The sequence below is a fragment of the Mycotypha africana genome (genome assembly GCF_025528875.1).
Source record: "Mycotypha africana strain NRRL 2978 chromosome Unknown BDF20scaffold_16, whole genome shotgun sequence".
NCBI classification, from domain to species: domain Eukaryota; kingdom Fungi; phylum Mucoromycota; class Mucoromycetes; order Mucorales; family Mycotyphaceae; genus Mycotypha; species Mycotypha africana.
Genome location: NW_026515740.1, coordinates 121,695 through 148,533, shown reverse-complemented (window position 1 = coordinate 148,533; position 26,839 = coordinate 121,695). Strand labels below are relative to the sequence as shown.

Below are 26,839 nucleotides of genomic sequence, written 5' to 3'. Positions count from 1 at the left end.
GAAAAGCGCCAACTGCTCAAATGATGAATTTTAGGCTCCTCCAGAGTAGCATTTCCATCATTTTTATTTTTCTCAAGAGAAGCTTTTTTTCCCTTCTTTTCCGTTTTTTGTTTTTCATTTTTTTTTTTTTTTTTTTTTTTTGGAAACAAGCTTTTCTTTCTTGACTTTAGCTATTTAGATACATTTGCATTGAAATAGTCGTTAAAAATGTAAAAAGAGGTATTCATACAGCTCTAATGCTTATCAGATAGAAGTTAACCAATATCTTTTTACGTTGTTTCTGCAACAGGTCTGAACCTTATGATCCTTATATTCCAAACAATAGCCAACAAGGCGGCAATAATAAAACTGCCAGAGTACAACAACAAGTCGATGAAGTGGTTGGTATTATGCAGGAAAATATTGATAAAGTCATGCAAAGAGGTGAAAGACTGGATGATTTAAGAGGAAAGACAGGTAAAGCAGAAACGCAGTGATTTACTGTCCAAGTACATTTTAGCACAATACAAATAAAACATCTTGTTTTGAACACAGAGGATTTACAAGCTACTGCTGGTCATTTCCGACGTGGTGCCAATCAGGTTAGAAAGAGAATGTGGTGGAAAGATTTGAAATGGAAGATCATCATTGCCGTTACTATTCTAGTCATTCTTGCCATCATTGTTGGTGCCGTAGCTGGTACACAGGTAAGAAGAACTAGAAATATATAGGTGCTTACTTGGTTGGTATGATGACTGACTGCTATCTTCTATTGTAATAATAGACACATAAGACTGAGAGTAGTGCTCCTCCTGCTGCTCCTGCTCCTGCTCCTGCTCCTGCTGCTGCTCCTGCTAACACCAATACAAACACCAACGCCAACACGGGCAATAATAACGATCAACAAAGTAATACTATTTCCAACAACAATAATCCAGGCTCTCAACAATAAACCGGCTTATTTTTGTTATCCAAGTATATTAGTATTAAAGCAGCATTTTATTCCAGCCTTGAACATCTATTTACGACAAACACTGCTTGTACGATACCGACTTAAGGAACATCATACTATATAGTAACTATTACGTGCAAGTCTTACGATTTTAACATATCACTACCAAGCCAACAATATACTATTCTAGCCATCTATTTTATCGTAAAAACATCTAATATTGAAATATTTAAACATTTTTATATGGTAACATTAAATAATATGATTTAAGAAAAAAAAAAAAAAAAAAAAAAAAAAAAAAAAAAAAAAAAAAAAAAAAAAAAAAAAAGAAAAGACGGTTAAATTGTTGGTTTATGTTATGTTAGAAAGTGTTGATAATATAATTATATTAAGAATAAAAGAGGGAGTGTAGATGTGTATATAGATAATAGCAATTTGGAAAGCAGCATAAATCATTGCTATAGTTCACCGTTTTCGTTCATTTGTCTTTCAATGGTTTCATGTCTGAAATTGTATGCATCCGCTATAATCTATTCAATTTATAAAATACTGCAGGTTAGGATGATGCTTGAGACCTACGGACCATGAATTTACTTTACCATTTCCATATTTAATAAGGGTAATCGTAGTAGCATGGTTCTTATTTCAGATTGCTCCAAATCTTCAAGCGCTTCTTTGGCACTGAGCAGAATAGCTATTTGTAATAATAGATAGAACGTCAGTGATGATGACCTTGGAGAGAAATGACGATTTCAGACTGAACACTTACATAAACAAACAAAGGGATGGAAGGCAAAAAAATCAGTCATGGCAAAGTAGGTATCCCACAGTCTAACCAAATTTTCGAACCGCATTTCTTTGGACAGTAAATTTTGTAACCAAGAAGTCGACCACTCATTCAAATCTACCTCTTCTTCGTCAAAATAACTGCATAATTCTGGCAATCCATATCTAAATAAGGTCATGAATTGTGCTACTTGTTCTTTAAGGCTAATATTTGAGTTATATTCGTCTATATAAAAAAATGATGCGTGAGTTACTTATACACTATAGTAATGAGTTAGTCGAAAAAAAGAAAGAAAATTTACCCATTGCTTGCATTAATCTTTCAAAACAAGAATAGGCATCACATTCTGTTTCTGATACATAGATAAACGGTGCACATAGTGCTATCAAATTTGGATTGTATTCTACATCTCGATTTGCATTTAGATAGGCTGTGATGATGTTCACAAAAGACTGTGTATAATCTTGTCCTTGAAATTCGGGTACTCTTCTCTGATACCGACTTAGCTCGCCTCGAATTCTTTTTGCTAAATCATTATCCATTTTGTCCAATTGATCGTATTCTTCATTTCTTGCTTTACTTGAAGATAGTTCTTTGGCTATCAACATATTTATTGTCAATTTAGCGCCGCCTGTCTATGAGAAGAATGCAATAGACTTACAGCGGTCTGCTTGTTGTACTCCTAATAAATATTTCCAAACTTCCTAAATAGAAAATACCGAATCTTATCAATATCTTCCTTATCAATATCATGGGACACTGTGCATAAACAAAACCAACTTACACCTCGTATACTTTCGGGTATACCATGTCTGGCGAGTATACGTAATCGTTCCAGATCCACATAGACTTCCGATTGTAAAATTTCTTGAAAGTCATTCAGGTAAGACAAGTCTTCTTCATCTTGCTGATTCATAATAGACGCACTACTATTATGATGGTAATGATGGTTGCTATCGCTATGATAAATAATTACCGTAATTTTGGGCGATTTTCCGTTTGTCAAAGAAGTGGGAAAGAAGAAGAAAGAGTAAAGAAGTAGTATATCTTATATATAGCTTCAGGTTTTTTTTTGGTTTTTTTTTCTTTTTTTTTTTTAATTTCTGGGTATAGATTATAAATGTTTAAAAGTAAATTGTTGTGATTCTGGTGGAAATTCGATTCAGCAAAAAAAAAAGACCTGTAGGGTTACGATATCTATTGTCAGATGAGTCAAAACTCAAAGCTCAGAATCGGCAATGTTTCCAAGTTCGATTTCTTATCTCTGTAAGAAACAGAATAGTGATAGACAATACTTTTCTTTCATTTTCATTGTATCATTACAACAATAACCGGGGTGGCTGCTAGGAGGAAAGCCGTCTGTAAGCTTAACATCACTTGTCGAGGAGACTGCTTGGAAAAACGTGAATTTTCTACGAATGCCTTTTACGAGAGCGCAAAACAGCAAGTGAGATTTAACGAAAAATTTAATGTACAAAAAAGTACAGCACAAACGTTTCACTAACTGTACCACTGACATGTCTGACGATCATTTTCAGCAAAGTTCAAACAAAGCTTTATCCTTTGCTTTACCAGTAGATATCCTCGCTGCATTAGTAAGCCACCAGATATATATGCTAAATCGTACTTGTTATAGCTCTTGCATTCTCTCTTTATGACGTGTAATGAGGATAACACATATGCAGCTATCAATGTCAATACATTCGAATGGCAGTAGGCTCTCCAGCCAAAGGTAGTTATGTGACAAAATTTATCAACCATCATTTGATGAGTTTGTATGTTATACATACCGCCATATAGGATAATAGGTTGAAGCTCACTCAATGACTGCCAGGCATGGAAAATAGGGAGTGAAATCAATCATTGCTGTGTTCCTGCGCTTCCTCTCTAATTTTCGTTCTTGTATAGATAGGTCCATAGCAATAATAACTAGGGCACTCAGACTCAGCACTGACAATGATCATGTTGGCAGACCTTACTGTATTGGAGAGATGCCCGAACGATTGTATTAAGCTGAAATGATGACAATGTTTCCACGATTGCATTGAGAATAATTACGTGTGCCGCGGACCACAAAATTATCAAAAATGCGCGTTTTTATTCAATTCCGGTCATTCTGGGTGTTTTGTGGCGTGCACTCAAGCGACGTGAAGCAAGCGCAGACTTGGTAGTACATCCAGAATATGCTCCTGCTGCTCTAACGATACTTTGGAGAGGTTGAAAGGCGTTGAGACCTGCAGTAGACTTGTTTGTAAGGCATGCCATATACTGTGGAATCGAGACGTCAATGCTGCCAAGAATATGATGAAAATTAGTTGTGCTATTTGGAAGGCTCTAGGAAGGCCAAAAGAATTCACGCGGACAAAAATATAAAAGCATCCTCTCCCTCAACATCGCTGGAACGAACCCAGTTTGATAATGACAGGTAAAAAGAATGAAAACCTTATACTTTCTAGTGTTGTGCAAACCCTCTAACATTTTATTCTTAACGGTCTACTATTATCTTACATCCGCTTAAACTTAATTTCCTTATCGTCTAAAAAATTTTGTGTGTGTTATCCAAATCTAAAGTTAATAAACTGTAGACGTTTCGAATAACTGTAACAACCAGCAATGTCCACTTGAGCAGTTGAGAATACAATACGTTTAATGAAGACGTGAGTCAAGTAGATGGAAGCACCGAATTCAAAGCGAACCTTATCTATATAGATCAAGTTTAATTATGCTGAAATAAGGATGATAACGCTTAGAGCCTTCAAATCTTTTCCAAATACTTTATCATTTGATGGTCTGTAAAGTGTTGGAAAAGTGTAACGCATCTATCTAATAGGAATAATCATCCATCCACAAACAACTCCAGCCATTTTTTACTGGCAAACAATATGAGATGCGAACTGTTTTGAGCTCTACCAACACAAAGCTATTGATAATAGAAGGACTTCATTATGTTACAATATCACGCTAGCCAAGGCGCCAAGTAAGATATCGAAAGCAGAAGCTCATCTTATTAGCTATCATCAGCACTATTGCTATCATGTTCACAGTTGTTGGCGGGCAGCAACATTTCTGGTTTGAGAGAGAGAAATCGCTAGCCCTTAAAGTACTAATTTGAGCATGACATAAGGTCTTGGCCTTTTTAAAAAACTAGGTTCAATTTACTTCAAATGTTCTCAGTGATTAGACTTCCTGCTCCAAGTGATGGAAACAGTTATAGTAAAGTCAGAAAATTCTGAATGGCACATATTCAAATATTGCTATCAATTTATTTTTGCTGTTAAGAATGTATGAAATGAAGAGTGTATGCTTTTGAAGCATTTGCGTCCTTGTAAGTAATAATAGCTACCCGAGCCCAATGACACGAAACATCAGACACTGCTGTAATCTTGTATAGTTATTTTGGCATCGATGAGCTGACGGAAAGGCGTGGAAGATTTGAAAGATTCTGATACTTATCATCGATTTTTTGGAAGATTTCATCCAATCTATTTTCAAAAATTCTGACAATACTTAGTGTTATTCTAAGGAGATGCATTTCACGCTTAGGTTGCCTCTATGAACCGAGTGTGTTTGCTGTTGATATGAACTGAAGAGGTCTATCAAATGTTAAAACCCTTTAACCAACAATGATGTGATCTCCTTTGAGGTATGTTTACTTATTTCTAGAAACCAACACTAAGGCATACAATACATAGTGGTCCCTAACGAAAAGTTATTTTATGGAAAACCTTGCGAAAATAAAACTTGGCAATATTGGAAACGCTAGTATGAGCTTTTCTTGTTATGAGGAGCAAGAATATTGCTTTTGAACATTGGGAAATTATGAAATAATAAATAGGTCGGACCTGTTGTTGAAACGAAGAGATTGATGTCATGTACACAACTGACGCTCTCTCAATATATTTCTCATGCTCAGAAATAAACGAAAAGCGCAAATAAGAATCATAGTAGGATGTAACTGAATCTTTGTGATTAGGAAAGTCTGTTTAACATTAACCAAGTAAATCCAAAAAAAATAAATAATGAAATCATCTCAAGATTAACGGACTCCGATTATCTACAACCCCACTTTTTTCCCAGTCATGCAAAAGATCTCAAAGTAAGCTTCTTTTTTATGATCAATAACGAAAAGAATATCAACAAGGAGTATGAAAGTAATGTAAAGAGAAAAACCGCGTGAATATTCAAAGAGAGGCGTTTCAGTATTTAATTTTATACTATCTATACTATCTTATACAGCTTTCAGAAATCTCTGTCTCAATCTCCATCAGTACGATCACTTACACATCGCTTCACCTCCTCAGCAAAAACGCCGTGCGGCCGTCGCTGCTATTCTACGCTGGCACCGAGGCAGTACTGATATTTATATAGATAATGAAAAGAGGATAGATACTCTGGAAGAGTTTTTTGAGCAACCCTGGGTTAAAGAGGATGTGGCTGGACAAGCAGAGATTTTATTTATGCAAAGAACAGCACGTGTTGGAGACAGGTTTGCATCAAGAAACGGCCCTAAAAAAGTATGCATCTATTTTCGAAACCAATCTCATACATCGTTTGAATGTATGTTTACATAGATGGTCTGGTCATGTCTCGTTTGTAGGTGGTAAAAATGAACCGACAGATACAAATGATGAAGACACAGTAAAAAGGGAGGTTTTAGAAGAGATCGATATTGATTTGAACAATAAGGAACAGTATTTAAAAGTGGGTCTGTTGGATGAAAGAGAAATCAGTAGTATCCGAGATAACAAGCTGTTAATGATCTTGATACCTTTCGGTAATGGTTGCAGTTCTTATTTTCTTGAACAGCTTTGCAACTGATACATGTATTGTTTTATGGGTAGTCTATCTACAGATTGCACCCACTTCACCGCCTTTTCAACTTCAACCATCTGAAGTTGCTGCTGTAGAGTGTATAGTTAACAAATAGCACCAATAGAATCATTTTTTATTGACCGTGTGCATGTATGTGTGTGTGCTGACATACCCGTTTTATTTCTGTTTCTTAGGGGTCCCATTATCGTTCTTTCTGTCACCTAATGGTTATCAGAACAAGTCCATCACAGAGCCACTTAGAGCTATCAACTTGAAAGGTTATTCATGGGCAAAGAAATTCTCCCATCTAATGTTTGGATCAGTAAAATTTCCCGGAGTCGATCTGCCACGGCAATACTATAATAGCAGCAAAAATAATGGTGCCAGCACTATTGAAAACAGTTCATCGTTACGTAAACTTCGTCTGTGGGGATTAACGATGGGCATGACCAGTGATCTAGTTGAATTTACAGGCTTACGGTCGTTGGAGTTTGTCAAACTGACAAAAAGTAAACCTCTCTATTCAAGACCTGATATTGGTTTATTGACAGTCGTTATTACACATTTTCGGTATTATATATTGGACAGAATATTTGAATGGAGAAGAAAGAGTCTTAGAAGAGGGTAGGGTAGCAAATAGTATTTGGAGTAGTATAGGGTCGGCTAACCTTTTTTCTGATATAGTTACAGCCAAAACCAGATTACTGCTATGCGTGAACGGAATCAAAAGTGGGACAAAATTTATTTCTCGTCTATACGTAAGGCTGTAGTGGCCGCACTTTTCTTACGATTTAGTTTAACAAGCCTTATTGTATACCGCATTGTGAAGCAATTGTTATTGAAATATAGCAGTAGGACCATTAGTTAAAGATGTATCGAGAGAATTAGAATAGTAGTATTACAGTAGTATTAGGAGTATCAGTAATAATAGTCTATGAGCTATAACTTAACAAGAGTAGGAAATGATTAGGGATGAGCTAGATATAAAATTAAGTATAAGTAGAGGGTAATCTAACAAGCGCTTTTTACAACAATTAGTACCAACGGGAAGGTTAGCAAAATATAAAAGTAAAATTAAGAAGGTATAGCGGTATAAAGTAAATGAGAGAAAGTGAAAAGAGATGACAATAGTTGTAATATTACAACCAAAAATGATGACCAAAAATTTGAGAAAAGTGTAAGAACTCTCTAGGCTTTGTTGAATTGCATTTGAGGGCTTGTGGAAGAATTAGGTGTTACAGGTGAAGCAGGTTCCGAAGTAGATGAACAATATAATGAGGAAGGCGATAAAACTGGTGAAGTTTCCATCTCGTCTTCATCAGCGAAATGACTTGCTATTCTATAATCATTATTGTTACTTATAGTACTGTTCCCATTCATACCGAAAAGCCTTAAGGGTTCAGGTCTATGAGTATATCTACTATACTCATTGTGATGACTAGAACCAGTTATTGTAGGTGCTATAGGAATAACAACTCGGTTTGCCGTAGTTATTGAAGTGGTAGGAATGGTAATATCATTTTTATGTTCATTTGCTGCATTGGTGTTGGGAAGTATAATGGCTTCGTCGTCGCTTTGTTGCTGATCAAACATAGTGATAGGAAGTTGTTCATACTTATCGCTGAATGCGTGCTCAATACTATATACATATGCCTTTATCAAGCCTATAATATTGTTGTCATGAGAAATGCCAAGATAGTGTAAACGAGTGCTTGCCTTAGGGTCTAGTTTAGGCAAGAAATTTTGTGCCAAGGTGAAGGATAAGATAGCGTAAATGGAACCACCTACAAGATCAATCATGTAATGATGAGTCAAATACATGGTAGCAAACCACATCCATAAGATGTAAAAGAATGCAGCAGGTCGTAAACGAGGAAACAAGTAAGAAAAAAACAACATTTCAATGGTGGCACAACCGGAATGAAGAGAAGGAAAAGCACCAAAGACTAAAGGAGAAGTTCCAAAGGTGGAGCCGTAGAGATCGATTCCTAGAATTTTGTCGATTCGAAGTAAACCACCAGCTTCACCAGGAATGGAATAGTTTGCAGGTGCTGAACCGTAAGTGATCTCATACCCTATGCATACAGATATAATCTAGCTTAATAATGGATAGAGTCCAGTATTGAAAATCTGATGCTTTTGTTTCATGCTCTTATAATTCAAACTTACAGGGAGAAGCGGTAGGAAAGAATAATTGTGTCAAAACACCTGCAAGGTTCATAAAACCGAATGCCTTTGCGAATACTTTCAGTGACCCAGGAGGACCATAGATGAACATCAACAGAGCAAAAATGAACGGAAATGAAAAATGCATCAAACCATAAGGAATCCATGCCAAAATATCCAAAACAGGGTGCGTATGTTTGGAGATGAGTTCTGACAGGTTTGCACCATATATAATTCTCTCTAATGTGGGTAAAAGGTTGACAAATATATGTGTGGGTCGATAATGAAGTGGAATGAATTGGCAGGCGTAAAAAGTGAGGAGATAAGCAAAGATGGGTAAGGCAGGAACGGTGAATCGTCGGATATATGGTGTCCAAAAAGAGACAATGAGTAGTAAAGCAATGCAAGATCGAAGTGGTAGAGTTGGTGTTTGAATGATGAGAAAATCAATCAACAGAACAGCTGCTACAAATAGATATTGTAGGCTGTATATGGACCATGGTTGTGTGTCCGTTGTTGGCGAAGAGATTAATCGTTTTTGAAAAAATAGCGCTTTCATTGCTAACTTATTATACAGTCTTTGTATTAGCATGTTTAGATTGCTCCTCTGAATTTTTTGCTGTTTGAGAAAAATTGTTCGAATAATTCAATATGACACTGTAGTAGATGCTGTTTGCTTGATTAAAATATAAATAAGTCGAACTGATGAGCGCTTATCATTCAAATAAAATGCAAAGGTAATAGTATAATTAATGAAACAAGAAAGAAAAAGCCCTGAGGAAGTAAGAGAAAAGTGAAATAGAAAAAGAGCCCTTCTTCTAAACATCTCACCATTCATTTTTATAACGTAAAAATGTGTAGATGCTTGTGCTATCGCTGCACGCCTGAATATTCAGAAGTATGTAGTAAAGAATTTTTTTTTTCTTTTCTTATTGTGTGACATTATACATATGTAATGTGTACCTTTTACAAATAAACTTTTTTTCTTTCCTTAAGTTTAACCGCTTTCCGTAAACGTACATTATTGGGTTCTTTCAACTCCACGTGAGACCCTGCTGGCTGGTTGTTCATTAAAGCCAATGTCATTCTTCTTGTGAAGTTCAAGTTTAATCATATTGCTAACAATGGCAGTCCCGACTGAAGTAAGGAGAACACAAGTCGATACTACAATGACTGCAACTACGAACCTCACACGAAATCATCGTTTCCTTGAAAATGTAACCACTGACCAGTTGAATCATCTATCGAGCCACTACATAGATCGCGTTCTTAGTTAACCAGCAAATCATTTTTAGGGGAACCCTACATTGAAACCCAAACCGAGGCACAGAACAAAATCTTCACTATGATTATATACTTTTCTTGAAACAACCGGCCGTGCTAAATGAGGTTTGGTCAGGCATTACATCCGGTGCCAATTGTCATTTAATGTTAGATCAATGCATATATTACCTTATCATTAAAAGATGAAATATGTCTCCAAGTTCAACGACGTCAAATTATAAAGTCTAATTATAATCTATAAATAGAAGAATCAGAAAACGTATAATGTTCTTTGAGCTTTATAATCTTTTCTGTATATGTTTTGACCCCTTAAACCGAAAAGTATTCTTTTTTGTCGCATTTCGAACAAGCTTGGGCACCTTTCTTTTGGCTCATGAGTTATTGTGTGCATTGCAATGCTTGCCTTAAGTACTGACAAATTCTGTACTACTCCACGTGAGCCATATATGGTTTTTACCATATTTGATACTGTTTTATTCTTTGCATGTTATACCATGAAGAAAATACATCCATTACTGTTTCTTCTTTCATACAGCCGTAACTCTTATGCTATAGCTTTCGCTTGTAATTTTCTGTTACATCTACTTATAGGATTTTATAGTATTTTATAGTAAAATCAAACTGCTGGTAGTGCTAAAGGTAATACTAATACTTTTATGATAATATTCAAACTAATGCAAGCACATGTAATACAAGATGACAGATGGGAAATTATTCCGGTAGTCCGTCCGTGGTACCGAAGGAGACACAAAGAACAGAAGATTACCTTCTTTAACACACACATTATATTTTCTGCTTCTTCTTCTCAACAAAAATGCCTGATTTGGTCACACGATATGGTAAAAAGGGACAACGTAGTACAATAGACGCAAAAGCGGTCAAACATAAAGACCGAGAGAAGTGAACACAGGCATGCAGCTTGACTGTGCCCACTTTAGAATCCGACATTTCTCTTTTGGGTGAATCAAATGAGGTGCTGTCGCAAACCGAGTGTAACAGCATTATTTTACTACTTTTCGTTTATTGTAAATTTTCTTATGCATTACTTTAAGAGTACATAGCAGAAGACACTGTTCATTGATGATGTTCTTCAACACGAATCATAACACTAGGAATCGGTTCATCATTAAATTTATGCTCCCAACCAAGCTCATTCTGATACACAATATCGTAAGGACCTTCATTAAACCCTTGCTCTTTCCTGCCGCGTTCATCAACATAAATCCACTCAAATAGCTCTTCATCAGTAGTCGTTCTTACAACAAGCCAATAAAGTTTGGTTTTTCTCAAAACGACAGGTGCTGCGGTAGTAGGAGCCCATTCAAGTACACTAAACAAGTAACTATATTCATCATTATCAACGCCGTCATCGTCTACTATAGTACGCACTGTTACACTATCCACACATTGATCCAGATTAGGTATTTGCTGCTTACTCCAAAAGCGTTCTTTCTTTGATTCGCAAATAGACAAAGAAGCTTCTATTGTATTATTGACAGGACGACGTTCGGAAGAAAAGAAACATGAACACGAATTATCGATTGACGTCAGCGTGCGAAGAACAGGAATTTGAAGGAAAGAAAGATGCACATGATTTTGAGGAAACAATCGATCCCACCAGCCTTCATTATTATCAATAGAATCCACGTGATATTGAGCAGTAGAAGCACCCTGTTGAGAAATGAAGCCGTTCTTCTTTTCATTAGCAGCAGCAGGATTGGGCTTAAAGGCAATAGCAGCAGCTTTACTAGCTTCGACGTTTAAACCGGAAATTCTGGATTTTGTAGTAGGTGGGAAACCAGTATGCAATACAGTATAAAGTTGTTGCTGTTGTATATCCTCACTAAGTATACCTGTAACTGAAGTATTAGAAGCAGCAAGCTGGCTAAAGATGATGAAGCAGAAGATACTGAATACAGTGGAAAAGATGAAAAATCGACGTTTCAGCTTCCATTTGCGTTCAGATATTTCATTTTCAATTGAAGCCGTAGTAATTAATTCTGCCGTCAGTTGCTCTTCCAAAGTATTGTATTTCTCGTCAAGTCTCATCACGTATGGCTTGTGTTATGGAGTTTGCAAGTAGAAAGAGGAGAATATTGAAGCGATTAACAGGCAGACAAAAACTGTTTGATAAAGTAGCGAGCTTGGGAAAAGATGAAAAAGTGGGAAGGTGATAGATTGCCACACAAATACAAACATCTGAACCAAGTCGAGTAGAAGGCGTAAATAATACAGCAACAATAACAATAAGCCACTTTACTTGCACTTAGCATATGTCATCTGACTGTTTCACGTTCAAATGCCAAAAAGTGGCCACATAATTCCAAGTACGATCGTAGCGTACATCACTCTCCACATAAGTGTATGTTCCAAGTTTATTAAGATTGCCAACTTGACAGCGAGCCAAGAAATCAGTCTAGAGTTGTCTGTCTCATATAGGTTTGCTAGGCCTAGTACTCAATGCTGATTAAAGTAGTAGGCCTATGAAGGCTGCGACTGTGTCACAGACTCTTACTTTTCGTGAACCAGATTCATTCAAATTATTACTTGTCAGAAATAATTAAAAGTAATTTAGAGGAAAAGGAATATCGTTTTAAACATAGTCATGAAGATATAAAGATATAAAGATAGCTACTTTTAACTATTTCACAGAACACCCTGCATATTAGACCACGTATACTTTCGCCATAAACATTCACCTTTTTTTTTTTTTTGATCTACTGAATATAGCCAATACATTTCTATTATTTTTGAGGTGATTTTTATTTTCTCTCTCACAAAGCGTAGCAATTGTGGGCTGATGTGTACGTAGACAGATCTCAAACTAGCAGTCTTGTATCTCCAGACATAAGCGTTCTAGCAAGATTCTCCAGCGACCTGTCTAAAGGCATTGGGTAATGTAATTTTTAGTCTGTAAGCAGACAAATTGACTTCTTTTCACGTAAGGCTACCAGGATCACTACTCTTTTCAAACAGGCCCGGACTATCAGCACTTTTGTGCTTATAAACCATGAAACATTGAGAAAAAGTAAATAAATTTTCGTACAGACTCCTCCATTGCTAGGTTGGGAAATCATCAAAGGCTTGCATAACAGAATAAAACCACTTGATTGATTTCGTCTCTTTTCATCTGCTTTGGGTCGACTGATCAGTGATTTGTTCCGTGCATTAACATAGTAAATTTGAAAAACTTCTCCAGAGCCAAAGTTCAAACAAATATATACTTACTATTAAAGCAACTTACAGCATATCCTTTTACGTACTATTGAAGCCATCCTTAACCAAAAATTTGTATCGCTGCCTTCTGTTTCTATAATTTTCACATAACCCAAACGTAGCCACATCAGTGCTAGATGACGTATGGTTTTTTACTTCTGCATCCTGTCTTTTCTTATTTGACTTGTCTACATGTGGACTTGCGTATTCTCAATACGAAGCGGTCATATCATGATGAAAAATCAACTTATTGATTTCATTGCCAAACGAAAATAGTTTACATTAGCTTTTCATTTTTTTCCCTAATCTACTTTGAAAGGTTTCTTTTTCATTTTATTCCATTCTATTGTACATTAATATGAATCTATCTGTGTTTTTGCTGCTACTCTATATTGTAAAAATGCCAGTTGAATATAAAGCATTGCACATAGGTGATTGCCGGTTGTTGCATTTATATGTACACATACAAATGATATAGCGTAATAAGTTGAGCTATAGATTGTCAGGACTGACCTGTACTTAATCGATATTCTTTGCTAAAAGGTAAGCATCTCGAGGTGTAATATTCTTGTAGTAATCCTGCTCTGTACTAATAATATCAAATCCATTCTTTTTGTAAAAGTCAACAGCTTCGGTATTGTTGATTTGCACATGTAAATAAACTTGAGTAATATTTGATGATTTGGCTTGTTCTAAAATATGTTGAACCATTTTGGTGCCTATATGAATGGATGATATGTTAATTTTTCTCTTTAGCAGACGTTGTCACCTGCTCCCACTCACTGACGCACACACTTACCTATGCCGAGGTGACGGTACGGATCTAAAACGCCCAAAGTCATCATGTAGATCTTGAATTTATCTTTAACTTGTTCATCGACAAATTCTTTACGACAACATACAGTACCGACGCAGACATCATTGCAGTAAGCTACGTGTGAAGAAATAGATGGAGTATTTTCTTAGCAAAAGAAACCAAAAAGCAAACGTCTATGACATTTCAAATCGTCACACAACTTGAGCAAATATTCCAACGTTGTTTTTTCCTTTACCTAACTTTGCGAATTCCCCAGCTTCAAGTAACTCATTATAAAAGTTATCTTTATACTCAACAGGAAATAACGTTTTATGCAGTACTCTCACTTGTCCCAAGTTATTTCGAGTGATGTCTCCCAGATCAATACGTGACATTTAAAAAAGCTCAAAGAAGAATACAGAAAAAGGAAGGAACCATTAGGGGCATGTAGAAAAATAAGAAAAAGATTTTATTCGTCGTTCAAAATCCGCTTCTTGTTGATCACAAGTCTATCTACTTTACTGCATACAAAATCAACATAGCCGGCATCATAGATATCCTTCGGCTGCCAATAGGCTATTGTTGAATTTGAGCATTGTCTTTCTAGAAACTCTCTTTTCATCAACTCAACTTCTTCCCAGGCCATTGGTCTTGCCAATAATTGACGTAAGAAACAGACCTCTGAACCTGTCAAAGCATTGAACTGATTGGCCGTTTCCAAGCAACAACGATAGTGATATGTGTTTCGACCACAAGTCGTTTGTTGATCACACAAATGGAATTCCTTCATGTAATACCAATTGGCTGTTTGTTGTTGCTGTTGCGTAGCGTCAGAGATACTAAAAAATCGGATTCGTCGCTCCAAATCAAAGGTCTCCGTTCGCAAACCATGAAGCTGTACATTTGTAAATGACTGATACGGCATATGAATTTGAACTTTATAGCGTCGATCACGTTGTGTAAAAGCAAAGAGTTCTAGTTCTTTTAAATCTCGACAACGGTAAGAAATGTGAGTAAAGACACCGTCAAAGGAAGAGCAATGGTGCATCACCAACTTTCTCAAAGGATGATCGTTGAGAACAGGCATTGCAAACGGCAGGGATGGATGAAGAAGAACTGAACCAGACGCTTCTGCGGACATTGATGGTGGTGGTGTTGAGAGCCGCAGTGCAATACGGTTAAGAGATAAACTTTTGAGTCTTGGACAATGATTGAGTATCGTGTCAATTTTGAAAGGCATAGAAATATTGCAATGAGGCTCTCGTAATTCTAGATGCAATAGTTTGGGACAAGCTTCACCTATTGCTTTTATGAGATCATCGGGAGACGACCAGACTTTACTGCTACTTCTAATAGCACGCTCACTGTTGTTATCCGCTTCGTGCTGCTGATGATTAACATTTTTGGTTGGTAAAGGTCCCAAGGTCAATTCAGTAATGTGTTCTAAAATATTAATATATTGACAATCAAACAAGGCCCTGTAAAACAAGTCTGGTAAAGCCACCTGATCGTAGATTTCTAGCTGTGATAATCCACTATATTTCAATTTGTTAAGCTCATGAAAAAACCGGAAGTCTGGCGCTGCGTTATTCCATTTCATCGATCTAATATGTGGGCAACTTGACAGAAAATGTTGATATATAGATATTGGACAGAACGGTGCAATCATATCTTTGCTGGTACCAGCATGATGGAAGTCTAATGATTGTAGATTAGGATATTTGAGGGCTAAGAAGGGTAGCCATTCGTAATAACGGTCGGCGCCATACTGGCTTTTAAGGTGGAAAGAGCGCATATGAGGCGAAGGAGTAGTACAGGTTGTCATCAAATTAAATAGTCGTGGGAGGTTGTTAAAGTCATTGAAATTGTCTTCCTCTCCATTTACTGTATTATCAGTAGTAGTCGAATAGTCTGAGAGAGCTTCTGCTTGATATGCATCGATAGCAAGGGTTTCTAACAGAGGGCACAGTCGGTGAATGGACTCGATGAACTCGAAAGACACGTTCACGTACTGATTAAGGCCCATGAGTGTCAGATGCCTCAGATATGGAGTGTTGCAAAGAATATTTCGACCGCCGGTAGTGCGTATAATTTCTTCTTTTGACATTGAAAGACGACTTTTACCATGCATACGATGTATATCCAAAGTGAGAGAGGAAAGCCGACACGATCCATAGTAGGAAATGAAATCAACGACAGTAGATGGCCATTCACGGCGTGGAAAATAGTTTCTAACAGTAGAGTTAGGCTCTTCTATCCTATAAGCCAAGTAATTCCATATACGCCAATCGATGTGTATTGTCTGTAAGCAAGGACAGAAATGCTTGACTTGGTTCAATTCATGTTCAGTAAGAGCGTCGAGGAGAATGGATAATTGATAAACACAGTGTCCAAGAGGGCGATGTTGATGGTTGCGACTGTTGTTGTAATGGTATTCTTCAGATTGTTGGAATAGATAAAGTAGTTGCTGTAACTGCTTATACGTTGTAATTGTAATAAATCTATAAAGTAACTGTGTAAATATACTCTGGAAATCTTTGCTGACTCTGACTAATTCTGTTCTATCTTGAATAGTTAAGTAAGAGTTGACGATTTCAATAATTTCGAAGGGAGCCTGCAATAACATATTTGTGTAAGTGAATTCGAATATTGTGTGCGAGTAACAGGCGAATATATTCTTGCTTGCTTGAAAGTTTTACAATAAATGGGTTGAATAGATTGATAGAATTAAGTACTACGAAACAATGATAATTGTACTTTGATCGAATCCAAGAAGAAAAAGAAGTAGTAGACAACTGCTGATGGCATAAATATACGTTTTTCATGATGGTGATGTTCTTTTTAACTTTTTCTGTCTTTTCGACGGTTCCTGAAATTATGCATTTATTTGTCACAGGACACGGTAAGCCTTAGAATTTTCGTTTTCTGAGAGGTATGAAAGAAAATTCGAACGACGTCAAATGTAACTAACGGTTATAATTGACGAAAGAACCAATTAAATCTAATCAAAACATAGAGTTCATCTATTGATCTGTGTTATCTATCCATCATTTTCATAAATAATGTGTTGTAACAAAATAAATAGCAGAGATGGCCTTCTGTAACGTATTGAAACATGTCAAGTTTACTTTTATTCATTGTTTGTCTAGGATCAACTTCTTTTGATTAATATATAGATCTTTAACAGATGCATATTCTAAATGCGCAAAGCCGCTATAATAAATACTTTCTGGTTCCCAGTCTTCAAGCTTCATTGTTGCCGCATACTGAGCTGTCTTTTTCACTAATTGCTGGATATCCCAAGCTTTCAGTCTTTTGTCACTAATACCATCCGCTTGTATCTGTTGCTCTTGCTGCTCAGTGGCAGTGGCAGTATGGTCATTTTTTATCGCCAAAGATTCAATTAACTCTTGAATAATGCAGCTACTCTTTCTTCTCTGTATTGAGGTTAGAGTTTTATCATCAGTGTCGTGTTGTTCAATTGTTGTATAAAGTGGATCGAATTGCTGAGCGTATTCCATGTGGCGGTATTTTTGGAAACAAAGTTTGTGTCCTACAGGATGATTCCGAACATCATAACGAGTCATATAATGCCAATGATGCTGTTGTTCCGTAGGAATACTATGATCCACAATATGAAAAAATCGAATACGACAGCCGGAATAGTACTGCCTAGTGCGTAACCCTTGAACTTTCAGAGTTGTTAAATTTTGATAAGGTAGGGCGATACGTATTTGGTCTCGACGATCAGTTTGGACACAGCCTAATAGCTCAACATGGGATAGACGTAGACAAAGATTGGCGATGGTGGGAAAAACAGAGCTTGTGAAGGAAGACCGTTTAAGATACAGTTTTTTTAGAGGATGCTCTAATAGCAATGGTGATGGAGTTGAAGTAGCGGTAATAAGATGCGTATCTTTTATCGACAGTATTCTTAACTGTTTACAATGAGTCAAAATAATATCTACTGGGTAAGCTAATTCTTGATCACAAAAGCATTCTTGAATTGTCAGTTTTGTTAAGCGCTGACATTGTTGACCAATCGATGCAATAACTTGAGTCGTGGTATAATGTGCAGGTGGTTGACCAATCGTTAATGAAGTGAGTAATTCTAGATACAATAAGTTTTTCGTCTGCATGGTTTGTAAACATCCATAAGCTTCTACTTTTTGTAATTGTGGTTGATCATATTCGACTTTCCTGCTATTGCTGCATTGCTGCATCATATCTTTTCTTCTTTTACTGTAGCTTTCGAATAGGCTGTCTAATTGATTAGGTTGTACAATAATTTTGTTCCAATGAATAGACTTCAATTGACGGCAGCCTTTCACAAATAATTCAAATACTTGCTCAGGTACTACTGTATTGGTGTAGATCCTACTATGTCCTCCTCCTCCGTCTTTACCCAGCCCACGATGCTTAAACATGAGATGTTGCAAATGAGGATATTTGACTGCAAAATAAGGTAGCCAACTGGCCCATTTAGCACATCCTGCTTTAGAAGACAGAGTGAACGATTCAAGAATGCTAGGCTGAATATCAATTCTACTATAGTTATTAACAGCGATGTCTTCCTCATTACGGCTGTCATTGTACTGTGGAAGCAAGTGTGGACTGGCGTCACATCGCGCACATTTGATAGAAAGTGATGTCAATAGGGGACAGTACTGGTGGATAACTTCGAGATAGCCCATACAGATCAGATGTTCGTAGTTTAAATTTCGTAAATTTAGCGTCTTCAATCGTGGGCATAGCTGAAGTATAAACCAGACATCCACAGAAGATGTATTCACATGAGTTGTTGTTATTGTTGCCAAATTACTCATTGAATTGTTATCAGTATAGTTAGGCACACAATGTGGAGAGGTATCCAAAGTCAAATGCTTCAAGTTTTTCGAACCATAAAATTGAAAGAAGTGCCGTAAAATAGGCGCCAAACCCTGTGAAGGATGTATATGATTAAAGAGCGAATTTGCATCGGCAGAAACAGCAATAGATGACCTTTCATGTTGTTTTTCGTAAGGAGAATGGTACATTTGATTTAACAGCGAGTCCCAAATGCTCCAGTGAATTACCAAACTATCAATATGTGGAAAGGCAACTGTTAGAGCAGAAACATCGTCTGCAGTAAGTTGAATGTGCTTTAATTCCAGTTGGCGAACATGATAACGGGACGTTTGACATGTCTGAAAATGTTTCAATAGTGTATGTTGCCTTTTTACTGTATCTATTGTGATTGACTGATAGAGAAAGGCATGAAAATAATGATACCAGGCTTTGGAGACCCGCAAGACTTGTAACAGGTCTTGCTTGGTCGTGTAGAAAGCGATCAATTCTATTATTTCAACAGGCAAATTATGAATATTAAATGCAGCAGTCATAGTTTTTCTAAGCATAACTGAAAGTTAGGAAAGAAGGAAGTTATGAATGATTAAACGTTCATTTCGTTTCTCCACATTTTTAACCTTTTACCAAATACTAAATATGGGCTTTTTTCTATCTTTGTCGGCACCATAAAGTTGCATATTGTTTTCTGTCAAGGGGCAGGATTCATTTGATTGGTTGCAGATGAGCAATAGGATTTAACACAGTTTTCATTGACAAGCGTGATATCACGCTACCAATCTTTTCGTTTTCTGTATAGAAAGCGACATTTCTTGTCATAATTTGTCCCTATCAAATTTAACATTTACCGAATCCGTGCATTCGAGCAGTTCCTTTTTTTAAAAAAATTTGTAATTGTGGAGTAACACAATTTTCTGTTTGAACATACAGAGAAGTATGTGGAGGTGGGTTTTTAAATATAAAGGCGGCCTCTGAAAAGTCTTTATGGGCGGTTTTCATTTTCTCAAAGGCGGCTTTAAATGACTACATAGTTTTTTTAAAAGGATGGACAAGGAAGAATTGTTGACGAAGGAGGGCGTGATGCAATGGATTGGGAGAAACACTAACGCGTCTTGAGCTCTACTGCAAAAAGCAAGGTTCAGAGCAAAAGTTAACTGACGAAGACTTAGATGTTGAATAGGAAGAAATTGCAGTTAAAACAAAGCAGCAAATTGAGCCAGATAAAAGCTACTACAATGAAGAAAAACTGCTCTTTATCTATATAAAAGGGTAAAATTGTTCAATGCTGCTAAATCTGGTAGATTAGCTGGCGGTATTGCAGAAAGGACAGCACAGAAGTGGGCTAAGAAACTCAAAGAGGACAAAGACTGGATTATCTTCAAAAAGCACTTGAATATATTGTCTGACTCACCTCAGATGGTTATACAAAAAAAGACAATAAAATAGCTAGGTTATAGCAAGGGCTTAATATTAATATCTAGCCAGGACATAACAGCTTTAATGAAGATGAAGATAAAAAATGAAAAAAAGCACTGCTTAGAAAAATAAAATGTTTAAACGGAAGACTTTCCGACAAAGGAAAAGGGAAGACGGGGAGAAGTAATTTTTTCAGCAGTACCACCAAAGTGCTTAAAATGTAATCGTATATAGAATTCGGGACAAAATTACATGAAAGTAAAGATTCTTTATTTTTTAAAAAAAATTGAACTAGTTAAAAGTCTCTCTTAGTTTCAAAGCAACGCGCTTTTACTTACAGGAATAACCACGAGAAGGTGGAGACTATCTATTCCCAACCCCCAGCTCCCAAGTTGCCTCCCTCAGATCTCATGTCGCATTGTCTTCTACAAAGATCTGAGCCGAACTTCGAAGAGTATCTGCATCTCAGCCCCCCAATCTGCGACACACTTGAGACAACGCAAGTGCACCACAACGGGTTTTATTAAACAATAGAAAAGAAAAAATATGAAAGACGAAAGTAGAGGGGTTAAATAACCGAATAGATTACCTAGTGTTGAGCTCCTAAGTCATGCCTTTTTATTTAAAAACCGCTCATTAGCGTTGCCCATAGTGCATATCAAGTCCATTTAACAGCAATAACAATAGACAGACCAAAAGCGAATATTCTGATGTACCACCTTTCGGCATATGTAAAATTCTGCTTTATTTTCAATAACTTTGAGATAACATATCAAAAACCACAAAAAACCCTTGAGCTACCGAAGTGTAGCTTCTGTGCATCATACGTTCAATAACGATAACCTGCCTATCAAGTTACTTCTGTGATAAAGCAACAGCGGCTCTTTTCAACTGTTGAGAGTTATTGATCTGCCACGACTGAAATAAGGATGGAGATTACGTCAGCTTTGTTGCATGCTTTCAGGAAAACTTTTAAACATATGAATTGCTTTTTTTGTCGAACAAAAGGATTGCCTGTATATTTGCATTTGTTCTTTGCTTGGAAGGTCGTATGGTATGGATATTCATTGTATTAATATTATCTGTTTACTTCCACGTGCAATAACTAGCAGTTTTGTTGTACTAAAGTCATTATGGCCTCAACTATGTTTTGGATAAATTGTTCAAAGTGACAAAATGTACAAAGAACTACTGCTGTATTAATACTCTAAGTACTCAAATATGATAGATGAACTCTACTTGTATATATCTGCTTACCATGAAAGTAATAAACAATTAAATGATTAGAACAATGAAACGAGATTAAGCTACCATAGCATGAGTAAAACCTATATAAACCAGCCATTCTATTCGAACAAGATTATATAGACATCAACCACAATTAACATCCCTCCCTTTTATAACTTCAATTCAAACAGTTTCCCGCTCGTTTAAAGTAATAGACAGCTTCAAAAATGTTCCAGGTACTCTTGTCAACTTCTAAGCCGCGTCTGGCCCAACCAAAATCCACTATAATACTGTTCGAACAGTGCTTCCATTCTACACCAGTTTTTACTGCCGCAAAATATATTAGCTTGCCTAGATTTGAATCAAAACTCAACATCTCAATCCTCAATGTATCCAAAAAAGATGCTACTCGTGTTTGCAAATTTCCTCGTGTTTCTGCCTCTGCTTCTGTTGCTTCTGCTTCTGTTGCTTCTGCTTCTGTTGCTTCTGCCGCATCTGCGTCTGCGTCTGCGTCTGAGTCTGCGTCTGCGTCTGCGTCTGCGTCTGCGTCAGCTACTACTGCATTGAATAGGCGTCGATGGACGAAGGAAGAAATTGCTAGGCTGAATGCAACGGTTTACAAAATTTTGAGTGAAAAAAAGGATTTTGCCAATGCTCACATCAATAAGGACGAATGGAAAAAGATTGCAGAAAACTCGGGTAACAGCAGAACAGTAGGTGCACATAAAACTAAGTTCTACTATGATATTGAGAAAAACATGCGTTCAAAAGGTTGGATAAGAAAGAAAGGCGAAAAGCTGACTCTTTCTCACTTGATGCTTTTCACGGATCAAAAACATTTTTAAGACAATGCTATTTAATCGCTCATATGTAAATGAAAGAATTCTATTATAGTGTCATGTCACCTAAATCAAAAAATACTTTTTTTTTTTTTTTTGTCTAAACTACAACTTCAATGATATCTTTTTCAAAGAACTGATTGCTTCAATATTATGCTTAAAATCAATAAAATTACATTCCTTGTTCACTCTACACTTTTTACTGAGAAGGTGCAACAGTGTTCGACCCGTGTATTACAAGCACTCTTTTTGTACTGAAAGTGAACAATGATATAAGGTGTAAGAAGCAGTTTAAGCTTATACCTAGACGATTTACATGCTTTCTGAAAAAAAAAAAAAAAAAGATGACCAACACAATCCAGAATTTCAGGTACCAGCGCTTACTTGTATGTCGGAGTGTTTAAAAAACGCGGAACGCGATAAAAAGGTCCAAACCCAACTGTATCCACGCATTAAAAACGAAAGGTTACAATTTTCCAATCTTGCATCAGCCCGCCTTTCAATTTTTACAACAACACCGACTTTCGAAAAAAAGGAGCATGTCATCGTGGAGTCCACATTCTATTCCCAAGATTGGCAGCAGCAAAAATAAAGTCTTATTCTTGTCAAAGTCAAAGAATAACGGAATACAGTCAACTTCACAAGCAACAACAAGTCATCGATCCAAAGAGATCGCCAATCTAAAAGTCACTCAAGCTGATGTTCAGATTTCCAACTATTTCTCATGTTTATCAGAGCGAGAAGAACCCACCATGGTAAAATTAATATTACATCTTTATTACAGTGTTGTTTAGAATACTCATAAAATGCATCTGTTCCGTACCATTCAATAGAAAGGAAAGGGAAAAGGAAGACTGGAACCCATCAAAGAAGTGCAACGACAACAGCAGCAACCAGATGATACTAGTTGTCATCAACGAGGTATGCATATTGATATGGAAGAAGACGTAGACATGACTCTTGAGAACGACGATGACGATAGCTCACTTTGGCAGCAGGCAGCCACTTTGAGTGACACTTTAATCAAATCACATACAAATCAGCCTGCACAAACTCACCACAATGATGACATTGATATGAAACCTGAAAACAGTACCGATACAGAAATGAAGAACACAATTAGTGATGCAATTGATACAGAGACACCCCGATTGAAATCATTGTCTGTATCTGACGACAATGAAAGCAAGAAATTAGCCACTGAGAATCAGATGAAGAAAAAAAAAAAAAAGCCAACCGTAGGGGAGGATGTGTTTACCAGACAGAGCGTGAAGAATTGGCAAGAGCCACGTATAAAAGCCTGGCAGTCTAGATACACGGTAACGACAGTCAATGAAGATGAAAAAAAAAACCATGTTAATGAATGGTACCCAACAGCCAACTGAAACTGTAGTATAATTATTATTATTTTTTTTTTTGGTATTGAAATCTACTCTTAGTCTCCTGAAGCCTTTTATTTTCGATTTGTTACGCCCGGTGAAGGAGTTAAAACAGGTCCTTGGAGTCCTGCAGAACAAGCATTATTTATGAAAAGATATAATGAATGGGTAGAAAAAGAATATAAAATTGGTGCATCCTGGGGAATGTTTAGCTGCGCTATACCTCACAGAGTAAGATATCTACAGCCTTTTTGAATTTCACTTTCCTTTGACATCTTGTCTTCAACTTACATGCTGAACATAGGTTGGGTATCAATGTATGGGCAATTATCGTCGACTCCTTAGTGCTGGACAGTTAACCGACGACAGTTACGAGACCATCAATGGAAAATTGAAACAAACGAATCGAGGCAAACCCCCAGGATACAAAGTGCCGGTAATGGATAAGTTAGGGCCAGAATGGGAAGATGAAGAAGTGAAGGAGATAGAAAAAAACGTAGATCAATGGGTGAAAGAGTTTCATGCAGGATCTGCTTCCTTAAAAAAAGGTCCGTCACGATCATCTACTGCGAAAAAAGCTGCTCCAAGAGTGCTGAAAACGACATCAAGAGGATCAAGCATAGGAAATTTACTGAAAAAAATGCCTTCACAGAATAGAGAAACCGGGACCGATTATGATTTTATGATAGAGGCTGTTGATCCGGAGATAGCTCACCTTCAACAGAGAGATTGGGAAACAGAGTGGCAATCTCGATTAGAGAACTATAAGAAATTTTTAGAGTAATTCCGATAACAAAACAAATTTACTCCACTAACAGGAACTAACAATGCTTTCTTTTTGTTAGACCTTACTTAGACAAAAATACCAGGCATCAATATTGGTTAGATAAGCAAGAATGGCGCAGAGGTTTAACCACAACGGAGATGATATTGAAAAAGAATACTGCACTGATGTTACAGAAATCCATTTCGAATGAACATCCAAATAGTGCAACAACTAACAAGATCCAGCAAGCGTCCTTATCTCGATTCTTCACAGGTGTTAAAAAGAGAAAGATCGACACCCCGGATGATTTAATTTCACACGTCCGTATACCTAATGATCTCTTCAGTGGCGTAAAACAGATACGGCCTCTAGTGAAAAAGCCAAAAACTGATTTGTCAAAATATGTTTATGTTGAATTGAATGATATGAACGAATGTTCAGCCATGCTTGACAATATCATAAGTAATTCGAAAGCCAAAGACACATCACCAACCGAAAGCCAACAATTGCAGTCAGATTTGGAAGGCATTTTGGTCGACCCTCCTTGGGATCACTATGTTGCAGACGGAAAAAATGATGGAAGTTGTACGCTAAATTTGAACGACTTTTCCAGTTTAATGGAAAAAGTAACCAAGCACATGACAGCCGGCATGGTTTTTGTCTGGGTTCATAAAATGATTCAAGCAGATGTAGTACGTACAATGTATACCCTAGGTAAGGCGAGCCATATTTCTAAACTTATGGAAAGTAACGCGCTTAAAAGATTGAATATCATATATGTGCTCTAGACTGTAAATATGTAGAAAACCTCGTATGGTTCAAAAAATCAGTTAATAATGTACATTTAGATGAGCCTAGCCCATATTTCAGCTCAACGAAAGAGATTCTGCTTATGTTTAAAAAGGTCAGTGTGAAAAAATAGTAGCAGATGTCCATTATAACAGGCAACTTATGTTACAACATTTATGCGTTTTCTGAAACAGGGCGATGGCTTCGAATTACGACATCAGCGTTCTCCTGACGTTATTATTGACTTTCAAAGGCCAGTTACGGAGTGGATCGATGATGAATATACGGAACCGAAACCGCCTGGAGTGTATGAGATGATAGAAACGTTGCTACCAAAAGCAGCTTTTGATGAGAAAATAGGTAGAGGCCGATTTTTGGAGCTATGGGGCAAAAAGAATTCCCTGAGAAGAGAAGGCTGGATTACCTTCCATGAAAATAAGATCAGCCACCCAATAGTAAAACCAGAAATTAAGCAAGAGCCTGTAGATGTTTTAATCAAAATGGAACCAATGGAAGAATAACGGATACCTCAAGATAAACTGGTTACTCAAAAGCCGCCTCATACTCTGTAACTTGGCGAATATCCGTATATTTATAGCGTCTCACAATCGCTAGAAATCTGATCAGAACGCCAAGCATTATAGTAAGCTTTTTCTGTATCAGTTTTGATGTAGAATTCGGTCTTTGACCCCGTCTTACATTACGATACCATGTGAACTCTTTATGCACTTGACCTCACTACTGTATTTTCGGTTTTTAATTAAACTTTTTCGTATAAAAAACTGAATTTATTCATTAACACAGTTCAAGATAATTCAAGTAATTGTTTTCCGACTACTTAATTTCAAAATTTGGACACTTCTAGTATCTTATGCCCACTTCTTTCTGTCTTCAGCATATTTGATCCAATCCTTACATTCCTCAGGAGTAATTGTTTTGCAGGCCTACCACACGTGGTATAAGAGCATTATTGCTGTCTAATGGAGTACCTTGGAGGTTAATTTTTAACCTTAGCCTAGCACTCACTCATAGGATCAACAACTAGTGGTTAAGATGAATAAAGAAGAGGATTATATCTGCTTTTGTTATGGATATTCAATAAGTGAAGAATGGTAGACCCTACATTTATCCGTTTCTATCTGTTTTGCTACAATTGTAAATTGTTTCAATGTTGGAGACCACAGATTGTCAGGAAACTCTTTGGTCATTCATGCGTTTCTGAATATTGACATACTATTCAATTTAAAGTGGTATTTCTATTCTAATGTTGTTTATCTCTTCGAAAACCTTATGTAATTGTAGTTAGTACGTTGATCGACGGTGGTCGTAAGTATACTAGAAGGAAAAGAAAATACAAACAGAAACAAGAAAAGGAAACAACGACTAAATAGTGGCCAAAAGAAGACAGTTGAAATGACAAAACGGTAGCGCATGGAGGCTCAAGAAGAAGAAGAAAAAAAAAAAATGACAAAAAAGAAGCCGACGAGAAAAGAGGAAGACGTTGGGTTATGCTGATAGGTGTTTATCGGTAGATGCTATTCTTAAGGCATTTGAAGACCTACTTTTGATTCAGATACAGGGAAGAC

At 36.7% G+C, this 26,839-nt stretch overlaps 11 protein-coding genes across 11 annotated transcripts; 5 read left to right on the top strand and 6 right to left on the bottom strand.

Annotated features, from left to right (window-relative positions):
- The first annotated feature begins 141 nt into the window (after positions 1-141).
- Positions 142-1,213, top strand: BDF20DRAFT_982804 (synaptobrevin-domain-containing protein). The gene is made up of 4 exons (XM_053085144.1): positions 142-209; positions 290-456; positions 535-686; positions 764-1,213. Coding segments are annotated over exons 1-4 (489 nt in total). The 5' UTR covers positions 142-207; the 3' UTR covers positions 932-1,213.
- A 51-nt stretch (positions 1,214-1,264) lies between these two features.
- Positions 1,265-2,824, bottom strand: BDF20DRAFT_900788 (rab-GTPase-TBC domain-containing protein). Its single transcript, XM_053082755.1, has 6 exons — positions 2,503-2,824; positions 2,380-2,422; positions 2,020-2,316; positions 1,701-1,943; positions 1,531-1,625; positions 1,265-1,461 (listed from the first exon to the last, which is right to left on the bottom strand). The coding sequence occupies exons 1-6, from the start codon at positions 2,632-2,634 to the stop codon at positions 1,390-1,392; spliced, it is 882 nt and encodes a 293-aa protein (XP_052930984.1). The 5' UTR covers positions 2,635-2,824; the 3' UTR covers positions 1,265-1,389.
- A 2,972-nt stretch (positions 2,825-5,796) lies between these two features.
- On the top strand, positions 5,797-7,061 carry BDF20DRAFT_232001 (uncharacterized protein). Its single transcript, XM_053074969.1, has 5 exons — positions 5,797-5,869; positions 5,955-6,204; positions 6,290-6,492; positions 6,560-6,633; positions 6,725-7,061. The coding sequence occupies exons 1-5, from the start codon at positions 5,830-5,832 to the stop codon at positions 6,803-6,805; spliced, it is 648 nt and encodes a 215-aa protein (XP_052930983.1). The 5' UTR covers positions 5,797-5,829; the 3' UTR covers positions 6,806-7,061.
- Positions 7,062-7,718: 657 nt separating this feature from the next.
- Positions 7,719-9,255, bottom strand: BDF20DRAFT_829613 (uncharacterized protein; the record flags this gene model as incomplete). The annotated part of the gene is made up of 2 exons (XM_053078333.1): positions 7,719-8,605; positions 8,700-9,255. The coding sequence occupies 2 exons, from the start codon at positions 9,253-9,255 to the stop codon at positions 7,719-7,721; spliced, it is 1,443 nt and encodes a 480-aa protein (XP_052930982.1).
- Positions 9,256-11,054: 1,799 nt separating this feature from the next.
- Positions 11,055-12,029, bottom strand: BDF20DRAFT_840231 (uncharacterized protein; the record flags this gene model as incomplete). Its single annotated transcript, XM_053079362.1, has 1 exon — positions 11,055-12,029. The coding sequence occupies one exon, from the start codon at positions 12,027-12,029 to the stop codon at positions 11,055-11,057; it is 975 nt and encodes a 324-aa protein (XP_052930981.1).
- Positions 12,030-13,715: 1,686 nt separating this feature from the next.
- On the bottom strand, positions 13,716-14,387 carry BDF20DRAFT_917617 (acyl-CoA N-acyltransferase; the record flags this gene model as incomplete). Its single annotated transcript, XM_053084591.1, has 3 exons — positions 13,716-13,915; positions 13,996-14,127; positions 14,249-14,387. 3 exons carry the CDS (start codon positions 14,385-14,387, stop codon positions 13,716-13,718), a joined length of 471 nt encoding a protein of 156 aa, XP_052930980.1.
- Positions 14,388-14,461: 74 nt separating this feature from the next.
- Positions 14,462-16,618, bottom strand: BDF20DRAFT_917616 (uncharacterized protein; the record flags this gene model as incomplete). The annotated part of the gene is made up of 1 exon (XM_053084590.1): positions 14,462-16,618. The coding sequence occupies one exon, from the start codon at positions 16,616-16,618 to the stop codon at positions 14,462-14,464; it is 2,157 nt and encodes a 718-aa protein (XP_052930979.1).
- A 467-nt stretch (positions 16,619-17,085) lies between these two features.
- On the bottom strand, positions 17,086-19,737 carry BDF20DRAFT_900746 (uncharacterized protein). The gene is made up of 2 exons (XM_053082754.1): positions 19,465-19,737; positions 17,086-19,390 (listed from the first exon to the last, which is right to left on the bottom strand). Exons 1-2 carry the CDS (start codon positions 19,505-19,507, stop codon positions 17,127-17,129), a joined length of 2,307 nt encoding a protein of 768 aa, XP_052930978.1. The 5' UTR covers positions 19,508-19,737; the 3' UTR covers positions 17,086-17,126.
- A 36-nt stretch (positions 19,738-19,773) lies between these two features.
- On the top strand, positions 19,774-20,780 carry BDF20DRAFT_840228 (uncharacterized protein; the record flags this gene model as incomplete). Its single annotated transcript, XM_053079361.1, has 3 exons — positions 19,774-19,781; positions 20,106-20,256; positions 20,556-20,780. The coding sequence occupies 3 exons, from the start codon at positions 19,774-19,776 to the stop codon at positions 20,778-20,780; spliced, it is 384 nt and encodes a 127-aa protein (XP_052930977.1).
- A 2,615-nt stretch (positions 20,781-23,395) lies between these two features.
- BDF20DRAFT_829740 (uncharacterized protein) lies at positions 23,396-24,482 on the top strand (the record flags this gene model as incomplete). The annotated part of the gene is made up of 3 exons (XM_053078345.1): positions 23,396-23,638; positions 23,759-23,929; positions 24,003-24,482. 3 exons carry the CDS (start codon positions 23,396-23,398, stop codon positions 24,480-24,482), a joined length of 894 nt encoding a protein of 297 aa, XP_052930976.1.
- Positions 24,483-25,102: 620 nt separating this feature from the next.
- Positions 25,103-25,774, top strand: BDF20DRAFT_829612 (uncharacterized protein; the record flags this gene model as incomplete). The annotated part of the gene is made up of 3 exons (XM_053078332.1): positions 25,103-25,178; positions 25,253-25,374; positions 25,448-25,774. The coding sequence occupies 3 exons, from the start codon at positions 25,103-25,105 to the stop codon at positions 25,772-25,774; spliced, it is 525 nt and encodes a 174-aa protein (XP_052930975.1).
- Positions 25,775-26,839: the final 1,065 nt, after the last annotated feature.

Excerpts from the sequence above, each read along its gene's own strand:
- BDF20DRAFT_982804 (XM_053085144.1), top strand. Across the intron at positions 457-534 it reads TGATTTAAGAGGAAAGACAG|AGGATTTACAAGCTACTGCT; the intron begins GTAAAGCAGAAA and ends TTTTGAACACAG. Across the intron at positions 687-763 it reads GTGCCGTAGCTGGTACACAG|ACACATAAGACTGAGAGTAG; the intron begins GTAAGAAGAACT and ends TTGTAATAATAG.
- BDF20DRAFT_900788 (XM_053082755.1), bottom strand. The coding sequence starts at position 2,634 with ATGAATCAGCAAGATGAAGAAGACTTGTCTTACCTGAATGACTTTCAA. Across the intron at positions 1,626-1,700 it reads CCATCCCTTTGTTTGTTTAT|CTATTCTGCTCAGTGCCAAA; the intron begins GTAAGTGTTCAG and ends TATTACAAATAG. Across the intron at positions 1,462-1,530 it reads CCTTATTAAATATGGAAATG|ATTATAGCGGATGCATACAA; the intron begins GTAAAGTAAATT and ends TAAATTGAATAG.
- BDF20DRAFT_232001 (XM_053074969.1), top strand. The coding sequence starts at position 5,830 with ATGATCAATAACGAAAAGAATATCAACAAGGAGTATGAAA. Across the intron at positions 5,870-5,954 it reads TATCAACAAGGAGTATGAAA|CTTTCAGAAATCTCTGTCTC; the intron begins GTAATGTAAAGA and ends TATCTTATACAG. Across the intron at positions 6,493-6,559 it reads AATGATCTTGATACCTTTCG|TCTATCTACAGATTGCACCC; the intron begins GTAATGGTTGCA and ends TTTTATGGGTAG.
- BDF20DRAFT_900746 (XM_053082754.1), bottom strand. The coding sequence starts at position 19,507 with ATGGTGCCGACAAAGATAGAAAAAAGCCCATATTTAGTATTTG. Across the intron at positions 19,391-19,464 it reads AAGCCCATATTTAGTATTTG|TTATGCTTAGAAAAACTATG; the intron begins GTAAAAGGTTAA and ends CCTAACTTTCAG.